The sequence below is a fragment of the Camelus ferus genome, chromosome 11 (genome assembly GCF_009834535.1).
Source record: "Camelus ferus isolate YT-003-E chromosome 11, BCGSAC_Cfer_1.0, whole genome shotgun sequence".
In the NCBI taxonomy this organism is placed as follows: domain Eukaryota; kingdom Metazoa; phylum Chordata; class Mammalia; order Artiodactyla; family Camelidae; genus Camelus; species Camelus ferus.
This window is the reverse complement of record NC_045706.1, coordinates 2,564,599-2,590,672: the sequence shown is the minus strand read 5'-3', so window position 1 is coordinate 2,590,672 and position 26,074 is coordinate 2,564,599. Positions and strand designations below refer to the sequence as shown.

The window sequence follows — 26,074 nt, the reverse complement described above, 5'->3', positions numbered from 1 at the left end:
TTCACCATCGTCCTGGAGGTATTATGTCACCAATAGAATTACAAAAGATACATCCATCAGAAGCATAAGAATGGATACAGAAGTACAGTTACCTCTACTTGTAGATGATGTCATAGTGTGTACCTGGAAACCCCCAGAGAATCAATGATGAAACCAACTCAATAAAATAATCCACTGAATAAGAAACAAAATTAACATACAAAAATCAATAGCCTTCAAATACAAAACAATGAGTAACTAGAGAAAACCCCATTTAAAATAATTGCAACAAAGAAGATTAAATGTTTAGGAATAACTTTAATAAGAATTTGACAAAACCCATACAAGGAAAATTTAAAACATTCTGGAATAACATAAAAGTAGATATCAACAAATAGAGAGGCACCCCCTATTCTTGGATAGGATAACTCAACCCTATAAAAATGACAGTTCTCCCTAATTTAATTTACAAATTCAATGAAATACCAGCAAACAGCAATAAACTACTGTATAGACTTACACAACTTGATACTAAAGGTCACATGGGAAAAAAAAATGCAAGAATAGCCAGAAAAACCTGGGGGTGGGGAGAAATGCTGGACATTAAAACATACCATAAAGACTGTAATTAAACAGGGTGCTGGACAGCTACATTCAAAATAATGAAATTAGAACATTCCTTCACACCATACACAAAAATAAACTCAAAATGGTTTAAAGACCTAAATGTAAGACAGAACACCATAAAACTAGAAGAGAATGTAGGCAAAACATTCTTTGACATAAACTGCAGCAACATTTTCTCAGATCAGTCTCAAGGCAAAAGAAATCAAAGCAAAAGTAAACAAAAGTAAACAAATAGAACCTAATCAAACTTAAAAGTTTTGGTTATGAAAAAACTTTTTGTTTGTTTTGAAATCATCAACAAAACGAAAAGATAACCTACAGAGTGGGAGCAAATATTTGCAAATGATGTGACCAACAGGGGGTTAATATCCAAAATGAACAAACAGCTCATACAACTGAAAAAATAACCCAATCAAAAAATGGGCAGAAGACCTAAACAGGTATTTTTCCAAAGAAGATATCCAGATGGCCAACAGGCACGTGAAAAGCCACTCAACACTGCTAATTATTAGAAAAATGCAAATCAAACCTCACACCAGTCAGAATGGCCATCATCAAAAAGTCTACAAATAATAAAAGAAGATGGTGTGGAGAAAAGGAAACCCTTGTCTACTGCTGGTGGGAATGTACACTGGTGCAGCCACTCTGGAAATCAGTATGAAGACTCCTTAAAAAGATAAAAATAGAACTGCTATATGATCCAGCAATCCCATTCCTGAGTATATATTCAGAAAAAAACAAAAACTCTAATGTGAAAAGATACATGCACCCCAATGTCCACAGCAGCACTGTTTACAGTAGCTGAAATATGGGAAGCAACCCAAGTGCCCATCAACAGACAACTGCCTCAAGGAGGGTGGTGTGTATACACACATATACACACATAACGGAATACTGTTCAGCCACAAAAAAGAATGAAATACTACCATTTGCAGCAACATGGATGAACCGAGACAATAGTATGCTTAGTGAAACAAGTCAGACAGAGACAAATACTATATAAGGTATCACCTGTATGTGGAATCTAAAAATAAAACAAACCAATCTGTATACAAACTACAACAGTCTCACAAACACAGAAAACAAACTTCCAGTCATCAAAGGGGAGAGGAAGTGGGGGAGGGACCAATGAGGAGTACAGGATTAGCAGACACAAGCTACCACACAGAAATGGTAAGCAACAGGGATTCACCGAACAGCACTGGAAATTATACCCTAATCTTGTAATCACCTACAGCGGAGTGTCATCTGAAAAAAAAAATTTCACTATGCTATATACCTAAAACTAACACAATATTGTAAATCAACTCTACTTCAGTTGAAAAAAAAAAAAAACCAGTGGTGCTAGAGATAAACAGACAAAGAGACCAATGGGACAGAAGTCCAGAAATAAACCCAAACGTATATGGAAATCTGGCATCTCAAGACACTGGCATAAAGATGAACTCTTTAATACATGGTGCTGGGACAACTGGGTGGCCATGTGGAAAAAGATAAAATTAGACCTGTATCTCATACCATATATAAAAATAAACTTCACGTAGATTAGGGATGTAAAACAATGAAACTGTAATTCTTGGAAGAAAATGTGCGTGGGTGCTTTTTGAAGCGTGGTGCAGGGAAAGACCTTCTAACTATGACTCAAAATTACCAAAGTCAACAAAACAAAAATTGAAAATCTGACTACATAAAAATTATGTCTGCAGGACAAAACAAAACAATATCTTACAGTAAAGAGATGACTACAAGTTGGAAGAAAATGCTTGCAGCATACACTACAGGAGAAGGGCTAACAGCCTTAATACATGGAACTCTCCCAAAAATTGAGGGACAAAGGACTAAGAACCTGAAAGAAAAATAGGAAAAAGACATGAACATTCAACTGATGAACAAAGTTATAAAAACAGCCTCCAAACACGGGGAAAAAGCTCAAACTCGCACATATTTATAGAACTGCAAATTACCACTGCAAAATACCAGCATCATTTATCAAACTGGCAAAAAATTTTAAATTGTGAGGCAGCCTCTGTTGGTGAGGCTGTGGGAAACAGGCACCTCCTGTGTTGCTGATGGGAATGCAAATTCTGCAGGGAAATTTGGCAATGCCTAACAAAGCTACTTCCTACTTTTTAACCTGGAAATTGGACCTCAAGGAATCTACCCCTCCAGGTCCATCTACAATACTGTGAAAAATAAAAACTGCACAAGGTTACTCACTGCAGCGCTGGTAACCTGCAAGGCACTGGAAACAACCCGAATGCCCAGAGCTGGCGAGCGGCTGGGTACACAGGGCACATCCATGGCCGGGAGCGCCGCGCAGCAGTGAGGGGCAGGAGGAAGGTGTGCATGCACTGGCAGTGAGGCCAGGTGCAAGGGGGTATCTGTAGCATGCTGTCCTTCACGTGAGAAAGGAGTGCACACCTCTCTGCGTGTTTGTGCAAAAGAAATACAGGAGGATATGTCAGGAGCTGAAGAGACTGGTTTCCTACAGAGAGGTGTGGGAAAGGCTTGGACAGAGGAGGACCGGCAGCAGGGTGAGGAGGGGGCCACACCTCTCTGAGCTGCATGCAGATACTGACGCTAGTGAGTAAATCTGTTTCTCCCAGGGTTAGCAATTTTGAAACTGCTTTAATGGCATACTAGGGTTGAATAAATAAGCAAATGTACTGTAATAATGAGAACCAGGTTTCTACTGTTGAAATGCTACAATAAAAGGGAGAAGTTTACAATGAACCCAGTGGTGCTGATTAGAATTGGAAGCATTAGTATGAAAGCAGTTTTTAATACATAAACAGGAAGAGGTACAGAAATGTGTAGGCATATAAATACAAACATATGTACTTCTATACATTTATATACAGACATAAATACATTAAGTATTCTGTATTTTGTGATATATGTTACAAATATGTATATAATACGTACATTTCCTAGCTGTGCTGCTGACAACAGCGGCATCCTAGCAGGAAGATTACACTGCCCACGTCGACACTGGCTTCTGAACACCCTTCTCCCACTAAAGGAATCTGGGCTCCACGGAGTGGCTGATTCAGGGATGGAGCAAGGAAAATGTAAGATGAGCCTGAAACATTTTGTGGCACCCAAAGTAAGAAAATTTTTTTTAGAGACGAGGCAAAAAGACCTAGGTGCCAAGCTGACGGAGTTCCTCATGGCCAAAGCTGCAACGGCTCAAGCAGTGAAGGCAGTCACAACAGCACTGGGTCGTAGCCCGCAGAGTAAATACCCGTGAGGCTGCCCGCAACATAAACAACTGAATAAATAGCTGCGACAGAAGAGGCGGTTCTTCCTCACAGGTGAAGGCTAATCAAACATAAAAGGAGTGGGGGACATACAAAATCGCCATCAAGTAAACACCGCAGTGAGAACTACTTCAGGCAAGACTTACCAATAGATACTAAATCAGTAGGCAAAGTTTAAGGAGAAACAGGATACTGGCACAAATATTCAAAGAATCTCCCTCAAGGTTTTTTTTTTTTAATTACAAAGAGAAAAAATAGCAACTTTACAGTGGATGAAAACACGTTCCAGTGACAAGTTTAAGAGACATCTTGACACCATGGACACCTGATGTGACGCACTGAGAAAGCCCAACGTCACCTCTGTGGTACTCCTGCCACATGCACGCCTTGACCTCATCATAAAAATGCTGGACAACCCAGGCTGGATCTTCTACAAAGTTAACTACCACTCCTCATTAAAAGCATCAAGGTCAGGGAAGACTGAGGAAGTTCAGAAGGGTTTAGGAAAATACAAGGACTAAGTGCAATGTGGGCTCCTGGTTTCAGGTCCTGGATTAGTGGGAAAACTGGTGAAACTGGAGCAAGGCCTGTAGTCTGGTTAACAGGCCTGCACTGATGTTAACTTTGGGGTTTGCTAATTGTACTTCGACTACATGAGCTGTTCAGGTGAAGGGTGTACCCGAATTCTCTATATTGTTTTTTTGCAATCTTCCTGTAAGCTGACAACTATTAAAAAAAAAGTTTTTAAAAATGAAGACAAAAACGTCTCTTGTACCCCTGGTGGTATGTGTACCACACTTCTAGAAATACTGATTTCAGCCAAACTGCCTTCCCATAGTCTCAGCCCACTGATTCTAATTTTTCCCTCTTAAGCGACATAAAGTAAACAGCCTGTGTGTATAAGATAAAGATCCTCTGAGATGTCTGAAGGCGGCCCTCGGGCACTTCGGAGGCTTGTTCTCTCCAGCCACACGTTCCCACTGTCTTTCACTATCCCGTATCTGAGAGGCTTCCCAGAATCTTCCTGTCCGACACAAGCTGCCCTGGAGTTCTTACATCAATATCCCTCTTACAACGAACCATGTGATGCAACAGAATATTGCTCAGCGATAAAAAGAGAAAATATTGCCATTTGCAGCAAGCAACATGGATGGACCCAGAAATTGTCATTTTAAGTGAAGTGAGCCAGAAAGAGAAAAAAAAATATCATATATCATTCATATGTGGAATCTTAAAAAAAAAGAAAAAGAAAAAAGAGGACACTAATGAACTCATCAACAAAACAGAAACAGACTCGCAAACACAGTAAACAATCTTACGGTAACCAGGGGAAAGGGGGTGGGAAGGGATGAAATGGGGAGTTTGAGATTTGCAAATGTTAGCCACTATATATTGAAATAGATTTAAAAAAACAAATTTCTTCTTTTTTAATTAAATCATGTTGAATATTTTATTTAATAAAATGTGGAGACTTTTTACCTTTCAGAAAAAATTCAGAAATGATTAGAATAAAAAGTCAGTCATCAAAGTAATAAACTTCTCTTTTGGAAAATTTACTTTTGTTGAATGTATTTCAACAATGTTAATAAATCAAGTGTTAATGTAATCTAATAATTTAATTTGAATATGTGTTAATTTCAATACACAACAACTACTGCAATGCCTCTTTGTGTTAAATAGGCAAATTTGAAGTTGGGTGTTCTATTCGAAAACCACTTATATAACAATGAAAATTAAAGTCACAGTGTAGTTGAGGATTTTTTCCAGAGTTTTCCCTAATAGTATTCATTATTATAGGGTTTAGTTATTTAAAGAGAGCAAAGGTATTAACTTCTTTGATTCATTTTGAGCAATTAAATAAGAAAATTTTTTTTTCCTGCAATTGAAACATAGGTAATTCAGCTGATTATGTGCTAGCTTATGTTTAAAAAAAGTAAATTTCTTCTATGCAGCACAGGGAACTATATTCAATATCTTGTAATAAGCTTTAATAAAAAATAATATGAAGATGAATATAGGTATGTATATGCACGACTGGGACACTGTGCTGGACACCAGAAATTGACACATTGTAACAGGTTGTACTTTAATAAAAAAAAAATTTTTAAATAACGAACCATGTGAAATACTTCCAACGCGCCGTCGCCACCAGACAGCAGAATGCCCAGCTCCACGACGTGACCACTGAGCCTGCACGGACGAGACCTCCCCGAGCCGGGGGGTTTCAGCAGCCATGTCACCCGGGTCCACGAGAGGCTGGCACCCTCCACAGCCCGTGTCTTCTCCGCAGGAGGCCCCATCCTGTCCCTGGAGGCTCCTGAGGGTCCTTCTTTGAATTAACTGTAGGCTCTCCTACGGACACTTGTTAAGTTTAATTTGGTGTCTGTGTTGTTTCTCAGTGTATTAAAATACTGCCAAACATTGCAGTGATCAGATTAATCTTCATGACTTGCAAATAATGTAACCTGTGTTCTCACCTAAGTCAGATGAAAGTAGTGAAGAAAAGACCAAGGACCTAGATCTCTGGTTTTTCAGGATCCGCTCAACCTTCGCACTGCAAAAAGAGGCACCATATGTAAGATGGGTTTACAGCCCACTTCCAATACTCTGGCAAAGGGAAAAAGCGGAGATAGGAAATACATCCCATGGCTTTTTTGCTTTTTAATTGAAGTATACTCGGTTTACGATGCTGTGTTCACTCCTGGTGGACAGCACAGTGACTCAGTCATACACACACATACACTCCTCTTCATAGTCTTTTTCATTATAGGCTGTTACAAGGTACTGGAGACCGTTCTCTTTGCTATAGAGCTCCATGTCTTTTCATCCATAGCTTTCGACGTTCCTCTATCAGTAACATCATGGTTGGTGAGCAGCAGTAATATTTCCTTTGCTCCTTTCTGAGGAACATCACTTGCCAAAAAGGGAAGCAAAGGGGCATGGATGGATGACCATGAGCTGGAAGCCATACTTCCGGATGAAATCTGAAACACTCTGGAACTACATTCTACACCATCCTCTGTGGCGTCAAATACCATTTGGCACATTAAGGTCAGCAGACTGTGATCATCCACAGTGACAGGCTGATGTTCTCTGAGTGACTCAGGTGGCCCGAGGTCCCCACACCCTGTGGCAGGCAGAAGGGGGCCACACTTATAATCCACTGAGGTGGTCGGTGAGGGCGGGGCTCCTCCAGGGAGTGTGGGGTTACCTGCTTGGGGGCCCTCAGCCAGCTGAGTGGATTAAACGATTCACATTTTCTGCTAGTGACTGTGGATTATTGAAAGCTGACTGCCTATGACATAGACCGGTAAGCTTCCTCGGCAAACAGTCCAGTTATGGGGGGTTGGCCTGGACCAGAGGAAAATGAAGGCCACGGGGGCATTTAGCTCCAAGATGCTTGTGTTCCGCAGTATGCTCTCTCACTCCCTTCTGGAGAGGATCTGTCAGCCTTCATAAAGGCAGAGGAAGATTTACCACCCAACTAAAAAAAACTCTTGCACCGAATAAACAAAATTAAAATCCTGAGTATATGCAAAGACCCCACTGCTTAATAATTGAACAGCAACCTCACTAGAGAACAGCTGAAACAGGAACGTGGTTGAGAGAAGACACTGAGAAGACGCGTAAATCAAAACATAAACTACGTTTCATGTTCCCACAACCACGGGACACACATAGCTGGCAGGTCTCCACTGGAGGCGCGGGTCAGGCCTTTGCTGCCAGAGACGTTTGCCTTTGTTGGAAAAGAGGGGGCCCCAGCGAGCTCGAGGGGTGGGGAGAATAATGGGAGGTGGGGGTAAAGGTTTCACAATTGGGCAGAAATAAAATTCGAAGCCCCGGCTTCCACGCTGGTGAGACTGAGCCGTCGTGGAAAGTGGACTGAGGCCGCTCTCCCGCGGCTCCAGGGACATGCTGTGACCCCAGGCACAGGCCCAGCCTGGGCCAGCCCCACCCTGGACAGAGCTCAGACGTGTGGCCGCCTCTGGAAACCCACTTCTCCACTCCACGCTCGAGAGGACTGTGGAGAACAAAAAAAAAAGAATCCAACTTCCTTGAACGCCTTAACAGAAAAGCACTGTGTATTCTCTTTAATCAGCACAGAAATGCAAATCAAAACTGCGATGAGGTATCTATCACCTCACACCACCCAGAAAGGCCATCGTTCAAAAGTCAACAAATGACAAATGCTGCAGAGGCTATGGACAAAGGGGATCCTTCCTGCACTGCTGGTGGGAATGCAGTTTGGTGCAGCCACTGTGGAAAACAGTGTGGAGATTCCTCAAAAGACTAGGAATAGACTTACCGTATGACCCAGGAATCCCGCTCCTGGGCATATACCCAGAAGGAACCCTACTTCAAAAAGACACCTGCACCCCCATGTGCATAGCAGCACTATTTACAACAGCCAAGACATGGAAACAGCCCAAATGTCCATCGACAGATGACTGGATAAAGAAGAGGTGGTATATTTATACAATGGAATACTACTCAGCCATAAAAACCGACTACATAACGCCACTTGCAGCAACATGGATGTCCCTGGAGAATGTCATTCTAAGTGAAGTGAGCCAGAAAGAGAAAGAAAAATACCATATGAGATGGCTCATATGTGGAATCTAAAAAAAAAAAAAGGAACATAAATACAAAACAGAAACAGTCTCAGACACAGAATACAAACTTGTGGTTGCCAAGAGGGCGGGGGGTGGGAAGGGACAGACTGGGATTTCAAAATTTGTAGATACTGACAGGCGTATGTAGAATAGATAAACAAGATTGTACTGTATAGCACAGGGAAATATACACAAGATCTTGTGGTAGCTCACAGCGAAAAAAATGTGACAATGAATATATGCATGTTCATGTACAACTGAAAAATTGTGCTCTACACTGGAATTTGACACAACATTGCAAACTGACTATAACTCAATAAAAAAAATCTTAAAAAAAATCAGCACAGCACGACAGTGGCACATTCTCAAAACTTACCTTAAATCAAGCACACGGCACACTCGGCGCGAGAATACCCATGGAAATCGTTAGACATCAGTAATGCAATTACAGGTAATTCTCTACACACACACTAATGTCACCTTTCATTTTGAAGGTATTTCGAGGATTTTTATTGACTAATGGGCTTTATTCTAAAGATCATTTGTATTATAAATGTGTAATGCTGGAGTCCTAGTTACCAGAAAGTTTGCTGAGTGAGGTTTTACAGTTTAGTTTTACTTCTACTATAATGAAGAAAGCTTGCTTTGGCTGGAGCAGCTGACACGGACGTCCACCAGCCCTGAATACAGACCTGCTAGTGCTGGCCAAGCTGGAGTAACAAGGCCTCCGCACTGCTGTTGAGAAAGAAAGCATGGTCTTCATCAGGCAGAGACTCCTCCTCCAGGACGTTTCCACGTGGAAGTGACCCTGTGCTCTTGGGAGGGCTGCTCTCCACATACAGTGCAGGGACCAGAAGCGAGGACCCCTCCCTAACTCGCGTGTTATCAGGGTATCCCAGGACTTCAGCCACGTCTGGGCGCTGTGCTGTTTTTAGAAGACTCCTCACTTGCTGGGCGTGGGCTGCATCCACACCCATGACCGAGCCTGGCTTGGCAAAGAGAAGGCAGCGGAGGAGGAGGCGAGCGAGGCAGGCCAGCGGCAGGAGTGGGGGTACCAGCTTCACCATGAGAGCTGGTTACCTGCAGGAGAGCAGCGGAGAAGAAACACCACTCCTTCACTTCCAGGCAAAATTAAAGCCATAAATGCACACTCTAGGCTGAGGGTTGACTGCCTGCATGATTTACCGAGGATGCTGTAAACCTAAATTATAAAAGATCTACCTACCACAAGTGGAACCTAGTAAACGTCCCTTGCAATGACAAAAAATCATAGTTCAGAGTGTTTCCGAGTTTGTAATCTCATTAACAAACAAAAATCCTGTGACATACAAAAATAGAAGGTTTTACTTCTATTTTGTCCCAAAAGTCCAAAATGAAGAAAATGAAGATGAAGAAAAAGAAGTCCCAAACGTCCAAAATGCTCAACTAATTTGCCTGAAGTCTGGTGATTTGAAATGGGAGAGCTGCGGCTCAGTGTGCGTTCAGTCTAACTGGGGAGACAAGGCTGAAACACACACCAGAGAAGCATTAAAAGCCATCTAATGTATGAAGAATGTTTCAAAACTCAATGTAAACCTAATATACAGCTAAAATGGTCAAGACCGTGTGGTACCGGCAGGGGGTGAACACACGGATCAATGGAACGGAACTGAGAGTCCAGAAAAAACCCTTACATTTGTGGTCAACTGACCTTTGACAAAGGTGCCAAGACAATTCAGTGGAGAAAGAACAATCTTTGTAAGAAGTGGTGCTGGTAAAATAGATAAACAAGAAGCTTCTACCGCAGAGCACAGGGAAGTATTCAGTATCTTGTCGTAACCTGTAATGAAAAGAGACGTGAAAAGGAACACATGTGTATGACTGACTGAAACATGACGCTGTGCACCAGAAACTGACACAACAGTGTAAACTGACCGTACGTCAGCTAAAAAAACAGTGGTGCTGGCATGATTCGACATCCACAAAAATTAACTCAAAACGGATCAGAGAGCTAAATGTAAGAGCTAAAAGCATTACATTTTTAGAGGAGAACACAGGAGAAAATCTCTGTGACCTGGGGTTAGGCAAAGGTTTTCTAGATATGACACCAAAAGCAAGACCCATAAAAGAAACAAATTGTAAACTAGATTTCATCAATATCCAAAACTTTTAGGCTTCAAGAGACACTATAAGTAAAAAAAAAAAAAAAAAAAAGCCAAATTCTTCGGGAGAAAATGTTTACACATCATATCTATGTTAAAGGACCTGTCTCCAGAATATATAAAGTGTTTCAATTCAACAAATAATACAACTTTTTAATGCGCAAAGAATTTGAATAGTAATTCTTCCAACAAACATACACATACGGTCAACAAGTACATAAAAAGATATTCGACAAAATTAGTCATTAGAAAAATGCAAATCAAAAACTCAGTGGGATACCACTGGGTCCAGGAACCCATTTAAAATTATACATAAATAAAGGTATTTTTTCAAATGGGCAAAACATTTGAATAGACTGTCAACCAAAAAGATATGAATGATTAATAAGCACATAAAAGATGTTCAACATCATTAGTCATTAGGGAAATGCAAATTTAAATTGCTGTGAGTACCTAACTTCACATCTACTGGAATGACTACCATCAAAACCACAGATAATTTGGGGGTGGGGGTACAGCTCAGTGGTAGAGCACATACTTGGCCTGCACTAGGTCCTGGGTTCAATCCCCAGTGCCTCTGTTAAGAAGAAAAAACAGACAAAAAATGAAAAACAGAAAAACCCACACACAGACCATGTGAGGATGTGGACAAACAAGAACCTTCACAAGATGCAGGCAGGGAGCAGAATGCTGCTGCCCCCACTTTGGGAAACAGTTTGGCAGTTTCTAGAAAGTTCAACATAGAGCTACCATCAGAACTAGACATTCTAGTCATGGGTGTCTGCACAGGGGACGTGAAAACACCCGTCCACACAGCGACCGCTACACGAGCCTCCCAGCGCTCAGCACTCTGCATAAAACCCAGAACGGAAACACAGCCCAACGTCCTCCACGTGGCGGATAAACAAACAACGTGGTGTGTCTACACAATCGAGTGTCACTCAGCGATGAAAAGGGACAAGCCTGACATGTGCTTCATCGTTGAGAAACCTCAAAGACGTTGCGCTAAGTAAGAGAAGTCAGCTGCAAAACCACGCACTGTACGATTCGGTTTATATGAAACGTCCAGAAAAGGCAAACCTAGAGAAACAGAAAGCAGGTTACAGATTGCCTGGGGGCGGGAACGGGCTGGGCCGCAAACGGGCGCAAGGATCTTTCTGAGGTGAAGAAAATACTCTCAGACTGGGTGGTGATGGTTATGCGACTGTAAACTTATGAAGAGCCACTTCACTGTTTCACGGTACGCTTAAAAATTTTTAAACCCCTAACAACATGGGCCTGATGGTAAGTGCAAAGGGGAAATCTAAGAAATGGGCGCACGGGCGCACTCGCGAGTGGGCGGGGGGGGGGGGCACACGGCGCCAGGCCCATTATGAGCTTCCCCAAATAGATGAACTTTGAAAATGCCAGCAACTTTATGCATCAGTGTCACCCTCCCTGCGTTTCTCTTCAGTTAAACGCACACACAGCCTTACATGTTGAACAATCACGAATGATCTGCTGAACACCTACTGCGTGCCCCGCTCGCTTCTGGTAATTAGAGAAGCAGCTGCCAAGTCACCGTCCTTCCTGGGTCACCGCCAAGCACATGGACGCCTAACAGGGCCCCAAACCATGGAAACTACCTCCTGACTAACCTACCCTCATTCTGACTTTTCTGTGTCACATACAAAGAAACCTGCAGAAAACTAGAAATGGCGAGGCTTGTGCAGCTGGCAGCAGGAAGACCTGTACTAGAGTCAAAACCGAAGACGATTTCTTGCTGATAAATTGCCTTTTTCTAGATGGGGGATGGCTGAATACAACTAAACTGAGTGGACCAGACAGTACAAAGCAGCTCAGAAGACAATCTCCACACTAAAAAATGGGAGAGAGAAGTAAGTAACTTGTCTCTTGAGGAGCGGGTCACCATTATTTAGAATGAAAAGGGTGACCGGAGACAGGCAGAACAAAAGGGTCTGGCCAGGGGCCCGCAGCACCAGCTACCGCTCGTTAGGCTTTCTCGGTGGGGCTCTTGCTCAGCAGATGAGCCATAAAGCCTGCATCCTACGGCCGAAACACGCAAATTTAACTCTGAATTTTCTCGCTTTGTGAGTTAGACTCCACAGGGCTACTTGAACAGAGTTAAAGCCATCAATACGTTTAAGTGGTATTGCTGACAAGGACTACGAGCTCTACTGGATAGTTTTTCACACGTTAGCAAAGGCAGGTCTCAAAGGCACCCACAGAAAGAGTGGACATGAAACCCCCTCAGCCCTCCAGTTTAGGGCAGCTATTTATAACACCAAGAATTGGTGAAAATGGCAGATTGGAACTTCACAATTTGCTCACGTCCAAATTTCAGTGGCTGCATCAAAAGCATTTCAGACTGCAACTCAAAATCAGCTGCTCTCTTGCAAAGCTCAAGCTTGCTCATCCCCAGACTGAAGGCACAACCTGTGTGCAGGTGTAAACGAAAGGAAAAACATGTCTGCTGATGGACTGTGCACCGGACCGCTGCCCGACCTGCACAAGAACCCACACAGCACAGCTAAACAGAGCCACATCAAGGCTGACAAACTAAATTCTGTGCAGAAAACATGCACGTGGATAGTGGTTTTAGTTGGTAGTGACGTTACTGCTACAGTGCACAACGGACTCGAATGCTACAGTATTCTAAATCCAAACAGGCTAGAAAGCATTTAGAATGAACGTTCCTGAACTGGTTAAGGAGCCCCTCAAACTTAACTTTGTTGATACACATGCGTGCGGGTGTGTGTGTTTCAACTTCCTTTTGTAAACCTTGAATCAATAATCCAAGAAGCTCTTCAGGCCAAGATGGAGCAACAGCAACCAGATTCATTCTCCTGAATGAAACCAAAGATGGACAGAAGAAATGAAACAACAGATCTCAAAGACACTGACCAGCAAGTAACAAAGAACAGTGGCCCCTGCGATGGGGTCCCAAGCAGGCTGAGCCTGACACCGCTCCCACCCACCCCCCGCCTTGAGTTCCCAGGGAGGGGAACCGAGGCAGAGCCAGGTGGGCTCCCTGAGTCATGAACACTTCGCTGAGTGTGTGGGAGGCTCACAGGCCAGAGCCCTGGAGAGAACAGGCAGCCCAGAGAGAAACACAACAATCCACACACGTGTGATCAGCACCCATGTGTGAAGAAAGTACCCAGGGCAGGAAAAGAGCCACTCAAAAGGATTAGAAGGAGCAGTGCCTGGTGCCTGGACATGGCTGGGAACACTGTCGGACCCTACCAGCAAAACCGGAAAGCCCCCAGACTCGTGACACAGAAGGCAGCACACAAAGAAGGATCAAGAGTCTGGCCCTAGACTAAGCCCTGCTCTAGCCTCACCTAACAGACCTTAAAAGCAAGATCCAAAGGCTCAAACTTTTCCTAAGTAACTTCTCTGTGATCCAGAACAAAGTTCAAGGAATGTTTATAGGAATCTAAAAATATTCAACACCCCATATGGTAAAATTTACAGTATCTGACATCCTGCCAAAAGTTACTAGGCCAGCAAAGCAGCAGAAAAATGTGATCCATAATGAAGAGAACAACCTATCAAAACCAGTCCAGAGCTGACACAGACGCAAAAATCAGCAGCGAAGGACATTTAGAATGTTATTATAACTGTATCCCATATATTCAAAATGTTAAACGGAGATATGGAAGACGGTTTCAAAGAGATCCAAATCAAGTATTATGAGTTGAAATCTATAATGTCTGAGATAAAAACTGGAAGTATCTGACAGATTAGACACTGCAGAAGAAAACATTAGTGAACTTAAAGGCACAACAATAGAAACTATCTGAAATTAAACAAAGAAAGAAAAGAAAAAAATTTTTTAAATGAACAGATCATCGGTGGTATGACTTAAATAAGTTTAAATGACACATATTTGGAGTCCCAGTAGGAGAGGAGAAAAGGGGAAGAGAAAAAATATTTGAAGATATAATGGCTGAAAAGGACCCAAATTTGAGGAACACTATAAATCCATAGATTCAACAATATCAATAACCCCAAGCACAAAAAACTGAAGCACATCATGAGCAAATTGCTCAAAGCCACTGAAAAGAGAAAACTAAAAGGAGCCAGAGACCAAAGACACATTACGTCCTGAGGAACAAAGACAGGGTGACAGCAGATTCTCACTGGGAACAATCCAATCGTGAAGACAGCAGAGAAACAGTGGAGCTTTGAATTGCTCAAAGAAAAAACTGCCAGTTTAGAATTCCATATATAGTGGAAATATCTTTCAATAATAAGGGTGAAATAAAGACATTTAAAAAGGTGAAAAAATGTACCACCAGCAGGTTTGTCCTATACAAAATGTTAAAGGAATTCCTTTAGGAAAAAAAAAAACCCAAAAAAATGAAACCAGATGGAAATATGAAGCCACACAAAAGAATGAACTAAACCAGAAATAGTAACTCTGTGGGTAAAAGATAAGTTTTTGCTTGTTACTGAAACTTCTTTGAAAGATGACTGTTCAAACAGAAATAGTAACAATCTAGTATGGGGTTGACAGCATGTGTTAAGGTAAAATGTAGGACAACACAAAAGTGGAGAGGAGAGGGATGGAAGTGTAAACTGTAAGGTTCTTACATGTACACTGGATAGTATCGCCTGATGACAGACTGTGTAATTTGAAGATGTACATTCTAAGTCATAAAGCAAAAATCAAAGTTACAGTGAATAAATCAACAAGGGAAATAACATGAAACCACACACAAAAAAAATCCCACTATGCCAAAAAGGAGAAAAAGTAAATAAAGAATAATAGGACAAACAGAAAACAAAAAGAAAGATTATAGATTTTAATCTATCAACAATAACATTAAATGTAAACAGACGAAATACTCTAATAAACAGGCAGAGACTGTCAGATTAAATAACAAAAATAACCCAAGACTCAATCTATAGGCTGCCTACAAGAAACTCACTTTAATACAAAGATACATCTAGATTAAAAGTAAAAGGATGAAAAAAGATATACAAAGCTAGCACTAATCAAAAGAAAGCTGGGGTTGCTATATTAATACTAGACAAAGTACATTTCAGAGTGAGGAATGTTACCAGGAATACAAAAAGTGACTTCATAATGACAAAGGAGTCAGTTAAGAGGACATACAATTCATAAATGCATATGCACATAACAGAGCTTCAAATTACACAAAGCAAAACTGACAGAACTGCAAGGAGAAAAGACAAACCTCCAATTATGTTGAGATTGCAACACCTTCTTACAAAAGCTGATAGAACATACAAAAAAAAAAAAAAAAAAAAAGACAGAACATGAAGAAAATTGTTAAGGACACAGAAGACATAAACCAAGCTATCACCCAGCTTGACTTGAGTGGCACTTACAGAACACTTCACTCAACAGCAGAATACACATTTCCCAAGACTGTTCCTATATTGAGTCATAAAAGAAGTCATATCATACGAAAAACAGTATGAAGTTTCCTCATAAAATTAAGAATAGAACTACCATACAATCTGGCAATCCTACTTCTGGGTATTTATCCAAAAGAAACGAAATCAACATCTCAAAGAGGTATTTAGCATGCCCACGTTCACTGCAGCACTATTCACAACAGCTAAGATGTAGAAACCAGCCACATGTCCACTGGCAGAAGAACAGAGAAAACGTGGTGTATTCACATGGTGGAATCCGTGCTGAAGAACTTAGGGGAGATGTACGCTAAGTGCCTACACTAGAAAACGTGAAAGGCCTCCACACAGTGACCTCAGCATCCCCCTTCAGTCACTGGAAACAAAAGAACCAGTGAATCCAACACAAGAAGAAAGGAAATAATGAAGATCAGAGTGAAAACTACTAACAGAGTAAACAGAGAAGCAACAGAGAAAAATCAGTGAAGCTTAGAAAGGCATCACATGTCCGTAGATCGAAGACTTAGTATTAAGCTGGCCACATTCCTCAAATTGACCTGTAGAGTCAACACAATTCCTAACAACATTCCAGCTGACTTCTTTGCAGAAATGAACAAGCTGACACTAAAATTCATATGGAAATGCAAGGGACCCAGAATAGCCAAAAGAACAAAGTTAGGGGACTCTCTCTTACAGGTTTCAAAACTTACTGTAAAGCTACAGTAATCAAGACAGGGTGGTACTGATGTTAAGGACAGACATACAGATCAATGGAATGGAACTGAAAATCTAGGAAAAAAACAAACCCCCTCACATTTACAGTGGATTGGATTGCAACAAAGGTGCCGAGGCAATTAAATGGGGGATGAGGGCGGGGATAGTCTTCTCAACAAATGGTGCTTGGACAACTTAAAACTTCATGCAAGAGAATAAAGGCGGAACCCTATCCCATACCATATATAAAAATTAACTTGAAATCGAACGTAGATCTAAATATAAGAGCTAAAAATATAACTTTTAGAAGAAAACTGGGGTACAGAATAGAATAATTTTGCAAATCACGGCTCCAATATGGGAGTGATGTTTAGACTATATAAGGAACTACTACAATTCAACAATAAAAAGACAACAACCCAATTAAAAATGGACAAAGGATCTGATAGACTTTCTCTAAAGAAGACACACAAATGGCCAAGAAGCACATGAAAAGATGCTCATCATTAGCTATCAGGAAAATGCTAATTAAAGCCCCACAAAGAGAGAGCACTTCACATCCACTTAGGATGGCTGTATTCTATAAAGCAGGGAAGGGTTGGAGAGGATGCAGAGAAACTGAAACCCTGTATATAGCTGGGGGAGTATAAAATGAGGCAGCTAAATTGGAAAACAACTTAGCAAAACAATTCCTCAAATGGTTAAAGACAGTTACCATACTGAGCCAGAAATTCCAATATACCCAAAAGAAATGAAAATATATCTGTACAGAAATTTGAACACGAATGTGCATAAAAGCATTATTTTAATAGCCAAACCGTAAGCTTCAAATACATGTAGTTTGTTACACCCCATGATGGTATTAAAAAGTAAAGATAGAAAAATGATAATCAAAACAACCTGGAATAGCCAATGAACTAATGCAGCCTTCTATTTTATTTCTAAAGGACAGTGACCAAGAATGGAAAGAAATTACAACAGAGGAAATGGCCGCTTATCCCTAAGAATCAGAAGCTGGAAAAGGAGATCTTGGATCAACCCAGATGAAGCCAGAAAAGATACCCATCGGATCATGAGCCCAGACGCTCGGGTGTGCTCTGCCCAGAGAACTCGCTCTTGATTTTTTGCAAGGAGAGTCTTCTCGGGGATAAAAGGCTGAGCAGACATGAATCTTCAGGTGTTCTGGGCAATTTTATTCTGAAGCACGTGGTGCAATGGGCAGGGGGACTGAACCAGACACTGGACCCGCCTGAGTCACACGGACAACCTAACCAAGGACTTCATTTCTCCTTTCTTGTTCCAGAGCCTAGAATAGTGCTTGGTATACAACAGGTGCTACCCAAGGGAAATGACAAACACCACTGATGTTTAACTGCCTCATGTGTTAGGCCATCAGCTAACCTCACCACAACCAGGACACTCACAAGACCCCAGGGGAGGCATCCGACGCTGGCTCGGCATGAGAACCACCTGAGAGGCTGTTCCAGCGGTGGGTCCGGGCAGCTGCAGCCCCTGAAACTCCACTGGTGGTTTTAATGCACAGGGTTCAGAGGCATGAGGTTGTCAACAGAGCTAGGAAAGGAGCTGCCCCTCCCGAGTAACCAAATTCAGCAGGGAGAGGGGGATTGTGAGACAGAAAGAACAGAAAACTTGGGACAAGAGCTTGGATACTTCATTGAACTCAATCTGGATTATTAGATCAAAGACTAGGACAGAATACAACATAAACAAGAACTCTACCAAATTAGGAGGCAATATACACTACAGCAGTAAGATGCCACCTCACCCTTCTTTCAGAACAGACAGGAAGTGTGGTAGCCTCAAACTGAGCACTTAACTTCATCAATCCCAACCTGAAAGATCATTCAAGGTTTCTTCCGTTAAGCCTTTCCTGTTTTCTCTGACCAGTAACGACCCCTGGCTCCCCGTCCCTGACAGCCTGTGGCATCACACTTCTCATCATTTTATGACCAATCGAGGGCTTCATTTCAAAGCCTCATGTTTTAGTGCCACCAGCCCCATGTGGGAAGCAGTGCGGACTAGTGGTTAAGAGCACAGGGTCTGGAGGCGGACAGTGAGGTTGAAGACCAGCTGCCACCACCTGCCAGCTGTGTGCCCTTAGGCCAGTTGAGTAAAGCCCGCTATACCTCAGTTTCCTTACTGGTAATGTGGGCTTAATGACAGGCTGTTGTGAAATTCAGATAATCTACGCGGTAACCACTCAACGGCTAGCAGCATCTGCCACGTCTCTGCTAAATGTCTCAAAGACACCACACTCAGTATGGCCTAGCAGGGGCGCCTCGTTTTCCCCTGAAGTCACACACGGGTCCTCCCTCAAGAACACCACCCAGGTGCTCAAGTCACAACCCTGGGACTCAGCCGGTCTGCCCTTTGCACTTCCTTCTAGGTCCGCTCCCCCGGCAAGACCTGCCAGTTCCTCCTCCCAGACACACAGCCCAGTCTGTCCACCATCAGTATCTCACTCTCCACTCTGAGCCTCTGTCACCTCTCATGATCTGTATATTCCTTGCCGCCCTGCCCTCCCTCTAACCACCATCCCTTTCATCTTCCACAAACCTGCTCTATGGAAAGTAAGCTCTTAAAGTGTCAGTATGATCGTGTCACTTCACTATTTACCTTCCACTGTTTGAAGGACAACAAGCAGGGAGAGGTGGAGCCATCAGACAGAGGAAACTGGGGGGGGGGGGGTTCCCCTGGATGTCTTCCATTTGGGTACCACCAGCCCCATACTTAGGGACTCTGTTTCACCACCGTGGAGCTGACCTCCATACTGTTATGTATGGGAGAATCAAACTTTCATCTGGTTTGAGCCAATGTAGTCTGAAGTCTCTACAGAAGCTTAATCTATACCCCTGTAACAGGGCACCAGAAAGTGGGGTGCTACGGGGACAGAACATTAAGTGGCACTGCCTTGGTGGTGAGGAAACAGACGCTGCAGGGTAGAAGCTACTCACTCTTGATATGCTGTGCAAAACATTTGAGAAAAACATTGCCTGCATTAACTCAGAAGACACATCCTGTGCTTACGGAGCCTGTAGGTCTAGGAGCAGCAGACAGAAAATATTCAGATGCTGGTATGGTGACAGCTCGCTGCTGCTCTTAGGAAAGAACCAGGCGTAAACGAGATGGAGTGAGAACCAGCCAATTCGCAGGCAGAGGTGTTGGGTAAGGGCGCTGCTCAGAGGCTCTGCCTTCGTGCTCCAATCGCACAGATCTCCTTTCAGTTTTCTAGAAGCCTAAGTAAGCTCTTTCCTAACTCCTATACTGTCTCCCCTTGAAGCCTCACACAGACCGCATTACCCACCCACCGCGGTCTTGATCAAAGCCCCCCATTACCAATCACCTCTTACCCTGTTCTCTCCAGCAAAGGACCGGTGTTGTCTGCTCACCTGGCACCCATACCACACCCAGCCCAGCGCCTGCACATGGAGGGGTGGCTGCGGAACAGCAGCGTGCAGAACGCGGGAGACCCCCTGCACTAGACACCGAGCCCTCCAGGCCTGGCAGGGAGCCCCGTGCTTGTTTGAGGAATCCTGACTCTCCAGTCTTCGGGAGCACCCGGGCCCGCACCTCTGCGCAGGCGCGGCCCCGCCCACCACGCCCCGCCCCAGCAGGTGCGCGCGGCCCGCTCAGGCCAGGCTCCTCACAGGGAGGGCGCCCGGAGACGTGAGGCCCGGTGGGGACACGCCCAGGGGCGCCGCTTCCCCTTCCTAATACCTAGGCCCCGGGGGCTCACCGCGTCCCCTGGAACCTGCAGCTCCTCTGGCCTCCGCCGTCGCCACCGGCCCAGCAGCAGGGCGTCCATGCGGCCCCAGGCCCGAACCCGCCCGGCCTCTCATCCCGGCCGGCCGCAGGCCACGCCCTCCTCGCCCACGTGCCCTGAGGGAGCCAATGAGGGCCTGGGGGCGGGGCGCCGCCGGGAACTCGTGAGACCCGGCGGGCCGGGGCGGCAGGCAGGAGTAGTGGAGGCCAGAACCTGGTGAGACGAAGGGATGTCTACTCCAGGTCGTCGTTTCGGGAAGAGAGCTGGCCTGTCACTTCTCCAATCACTGAGTCGGCCTCGGGGGTCCATGTACCCTACTCTTAGGGTCCCGCCACGATTCGACTGCAGACCTCGGTCCGGCTGGAGGAGCGCCCGCCTCCTCTCTCTTGTGACTGGTCGCTGAGCCCGGTGTGAGGCCGTCTTCCTGCGGCTGATTGGCTGATAGATGGTGCCGCGGGCCTATCAGCATGAGAGAGGCCTTGGCGTCTCTGGGAGTTGTAGTCCCGATAGGCCGCCTCACTTCAGGCGGGTACCGCTGTGCGGCGACGCAGGGAGTGCTGCAGCCAGGTTTTGCCCGGTGCACGGTGGCTTCTTGTCCGGAAGCCCCGAGAGCGCCCTGCTTTTCTGAGGCTGCAGGCCTGAGCTGCCAGGGCCCTCGGGCTGCGCCATCGGGGATGGGATTCCGGCTGTGCGCCTTCCCCAAACCGCGGGCATCGTCCCAACTCTGTGCCGAGCTCACTGCGCTCATCGCAGGGAGCCAAGGGCCAGGAGTCGGCCAACTGCCCGAGCTGGAGCGTGCCCAGGTTCGGCCGGCCCCCGCACCCCACCGCGAAGCTCCCGCCCCGTTCTGCGCCAAAGCGCTGAGCCCGAGTTCTTTCCTGGTTAATGAAAATTGGTGTAAGTCAGCCCTTTGCCAGTGATTGGTTAGTGGATCTGTTGAGGGCAGGGCTCTGGGAGAAGAGATTCCTTACTGTTTAGAAGAGTGGTTGGGGTCTGCGTTCTTTCCTGCTGTTGTTGCCAGTGTAAGCTTCCTGGAGCTGCTGCAGCCTTCTCATCACCATGAGGGCAGCTGGCGGGAAACCTAGTGGCAAGTAGGAAAGCATCTAGGCCCGAACATGAGCTTCTGAAGAAAAAAACATAAATACAGAACAGAAACAGACTCATAGACATAGAATAAAAACTTGTGGTTTCCAAGAGGGTAGGGGGTGGGAAAGGACAGACTGGGATTTTAAAATGCAGAATAGATAAACAAGATCATACTGTATAGCACAATGAAATATATACAAGATCTTGCGGTAGCTCACAGAGAAAAAAAATGTGACAATGAATATGTATATATGTTCATGTATAACTGAAAAATTGTGCTCTACACTAGAATTTAACACAACATTGTAAAATGACTATAACTCAATAAAAAAAATGCAAAATAAAATAAAATAAAGGGTTATTTGACAACCAGGGAAAAAAAAGAGTTCTGGACATGGGTGGTGGTGATGGTTGCAAAACAAGGGAATGTGTTTAATGCTGATGAACTGTACCTTTAAGAATGGTTAAAATGGTCAATTTACGTTATGTGCATTTAACCGCAAAAAAAATAAACAAATGTGTTAACTACTAAAAGAAAAGTTGTATCTCCATGCACCATTTCCAGTCATCTTGCACACCACCTCCAGGGAAAGTGGCTCTCAGGAGGAAGGCACCTGAGTTACAATTCCACCCTCTAACTTCCAGCACCTAGACAAGCTGCTTTGACCTTTTAGTATTTTTTTAATTTAACATTTTTTATTGATTTATAATCATTTTACAATGTTGTGTCAAATTCCAGTGTAGAGCACAATTTTTCAGTTATACATGAACATATATATATTCATTGTCACATTTTTTTCTCTGTGAGCTACCGCAAGATCTTGTGTATATTTCCCTGTGCTATACAGTATAATCTTGTTTACCTATTCTACAATTTTGAAATCCCATCTATCCCTTCCCACCCTCTGCCCCCTTGGCAACCACAAGTTTGTATTCTATGTCTATGAGTCTGTTTCTGTTTTGTATTTATGCTTTCTTTGTTTTTGTTTTGTTTTTTTTTTAGATTCCACATATGAGCGATCTCATATGGTATTTTTCTTTCTCTTTCTGGCTTACTTCACTTAGAATGACATTCCCTAGGAGCATCCATGTTGCTGCAAATGGCGTTATGTTGTCAGTTTTTATGGCTGAGTAGTATTCCATTGTATAAATATACCACCTCTTCTTTATCCAGTCATCCGTTGATGAACACTTAGGCTGTCTCCATGTCTTAGCTATTGTAAATAGTGCTGCTATGAACATTGGGGTGCAGGTGTCATCCTGAAGTAGAGTTCCTTCTGGATATATGCCCAGGAGCGGGATTCCTGGGTCATACGGTAAGTCTATTCCTAGTCTTTTGAGGAATCTCCATACTGTTTTCCACAGTGGCTGCACCAAACTGCATTCCCACTAGCAGTGTAGGAGGGATCCCCTTTCTCCACAGCCTCTCCAGCATTTGTCATTTGTGGATTTTTGAATGATGGCCATTCTGACTAGTGTGAGGTGATACCTCATCGTAGTTTCGATTTGCATTTCTCTGATAATTAGTGACATTGAGCATTTTTTCATGTGCCTATTGATCATTTGTATGTCTTCCTTGGAGAATTGCTTGTTTTAGGTCTTTTGCCCATTTTTAGATTGGGTTGTTTGGTTGTTTCTTATTAAGTCATATGAGCTGCTTATATATTCTGGAGATCAAGCCTTTGTCGGTTTCATTTGCAAAAATTTTCTCAGTATTCTTAAACATATATATTTATCAGTGGGATGCTCTGAGTTTTCAGTGAGGTACCATCTGTACAGTGCCAAGCATGATGCCTGGTACGCAGCAGGCTCACTGCAGCTGGCCTGGCTACCTCTAGTCTTTCCCCACCCAGCACTGGGTCATTGGGATTCCAGGAAGTTTCTAGGGAGGTTTTGTTTGCTTAACTAGTGAGGTGTGCTTGGGGTAGGTGTTCACTCCTGAGCCTCAGTTCCCTCATCTATAAAATAGGAATAAACCTTCCAGGGAAGTCAGAGCTTCAAGGAGTAGCTGTGGGTTGCCTTGAATATCATGCTCAGCTCAGGCTCCCAACGGGGAGGCTGTGTGTGTGTGTGTGTGTGTGTGTGTGTGTGTGTGTGTGTTATGAGAAGGGGGTGAGAAACAGTTTTGATTCAACTGCTCCAAAGCCATTACGTCTACTCATCCATTGACCTAACTTTCCTCCTGTCCATCTTTAAAGGCCTCTTTAAAAAACTGCTTCCTCTGCTTATCTTGTTGGAGAATATGTAGACACACACACATACATAACCTGTCGCACAGAGCCTGGCACATAGTAAGTATTTAATAAATGCTCTTTCCTTTCCTTCTTGCCCTTTTGTTTAAAAAAAAAATCCCAGAATTTCCTTGGGCACTAGTAGAGGTCATGTTTTTTTTTGAAACGCACAATTTCTTTAGATATTGTATCAGAACGTTGGGCCTCATCTTTGCCTGGAGACGTTTCCCCAAACAGCAACGGCTGTCTCCTCATTTTTCGGATGTTGAGAGCACAGCTCCTCCCTGAGAGAAGCCTTGTGACGCCTACCTCCATCTGCCCGGTTCCGGTCCTCCAGGGCCCTCGTGGCTGGCGGCAGCCTTCTTCTTGATAGACTGATGTCCCATATCCCCTCCAGGAGGGCTGTTCTCCCCGGGGCAGAGCCAGGCCTGCAGCCAGCACTCAAGAAATGACTGTCCACCGGGCCTTAACAGACTTCAGGGGTCAGTTTTTCTCCACTGATTTCCCTTCATCCTCACAGCCACGCTGCGGGGCTCTCTTCGTGTTCAGATAAACAGGGAAACAAACGTCAGGCTGGGAGAGGTCTCCCCGGCGCCCGGGTCTGCAGGGCTGGAGCGGCAGACCTGAGCGCGGACACGGCGCTGCCCGGATCTCCAGCCCTTCTGCTGCCTCTGCGTTTGGTTCCGGTGGAAGGCCCCCCTGCTGAGCTGCCGGGCCTCCTGAAACCCGGTGAGTTTGATCAAACAAATAACAACAACACTTCCAGCTCCGCCAGGTGCCCCCAGGGCCTGAGTCTCACAGCACGAGTTTCTCGGAGAGTGCAAAGCCCCAGTCCGCTGTCTCAAGGTGAGCCTCTGCTGTACTGGGCAGGAGTCATCCTTATTCTAAACACCCGCCTTTGCATTTGAAGTGGGTTATGCATGGAAGTGTGCGACCAAAAAGAAAAATCTGTATTCCCAGGCCCCAGTGCCCAGGTTGGGTACTCAGCGCAAAGTGGTGAGTGAACGAGTTCAGCAAGTTAGGTGTGTGGCACCCGCTCCAGCCACGGCCTGGGGAGGCCTCCAAGTTGGGGCCCCTGCCCTCCTGCCTCCTCTGGGCTGTCGTCAGCTAAAGACGTCTAACATCTCTGGGATGTGATGGAAAATGAAACAGTGGGAAAGCACAAGCCCCTCACTGGTCCACCTCTTGTCTTTGTAATTACATCTTACATTTCCAAGCTCCAATCGGAGTGTTACTATTACAGATGCACACTACTATATATAAAATAGATAAACAGCAAGTTTCTACTGTACAGCACTGGGAACTATATTCAGTACCTTGTAGCCACCTATAATGAAAGCGAATATGAAAACGAACGTATGTATGTGTATGTATGACTGAAACATGATGCTGTGCACCAGAAGCTAACACAACATTGTCAACTGACTCTACTTCAATAAAAAAAAAATGTTACTCAAGAGTGGCTGGTCAGGACTGCCCACAGGACCGCACCCTCATCTTCTACCTCCGTCTTCATCTCTGTGGCACACGGTGACTCGAGGTGGGGGGGCACTCGCTGTGCACAGGTGCTCTGTTCCTAGGGGCTGAGAATCTGAGGGATGCCTGTCTCTCTGGAAGGTCAGCGCATGTTTGTCTTGCTGACGGTGGTGGTTTTAATCCAATGTCAATTTAGCTCAGGGTATTTTTTCTTAAGGTAAGACTCAGTATAAGATTTTTCTAAATACAATTCTTATAATGATCCAGGGATATTTCATTAAGGCAAATAATAATCATAACAATAACAATAACCCATCATTTTCAACTTTCAAAATAACATCTCTACATGGAGACCTTTGTGGTCTAAGCCATTTCCCTAAATTATTTCTTGACATTGTAAACACGCTCTTCAGGGATGACTAAAAGTAGATGATTCTTTAAAAGACTTTATGACCAGTGCAAATTAGAGATTTGTGTGAAACTGTATAATGTATGTGCCCCCATCCATTCCACAATGTGACTGTAAACACTTGCTATATACAGTAGTCAAGGATTTTATTTGTGTTGTTTTTTGGGGGGGATGGTAATTAGGTATATCTATGCATTTATTCTAATGGAGGTACTGGGGATTGAACCCTGAACCTCAAGCATGCTGGACATGCACTCCACCACTAAGCTATACCCCCCCCCCCCAGGCAAGGACTTTAGAGACTGTCATTTTGCATTTTCTACATAGGTGCTGTAGAAAAATTAAAATCTTAATAAAGCACAAATG

General features: G+C 44.0%; 1 protein-coding gene across 3 annotated transcripts in view; it reads right to left on the bottom strand.

Moving 5' to 3' along the window:
- C11H10orf143 (chromosome 11 C10orf143 homolog) overlaps positions 1–20,628 on the bottom strand; it is a 69,226-nt gene extending 48,598 nt beyond the window's left edge. For all 3 annotated transcript variants that reach the window (XM_032490638.1, XM_032490637.1, XM_032490639.1), the window contains exon 1: positions 20,480–20,628. In XM_032490638.1, coding sequence (XP_032346529.1) covers positions 20,480–20,548 — 69 coding nt within the window. In that variant the 5' untranslated portion in view covers positions 20,549–20,628. The remainder of the gene's footprint in view (positions 1–20,479) is intronic.
- Positions 20,629–26,074: the final 5,446 nt, after the last annotated feature.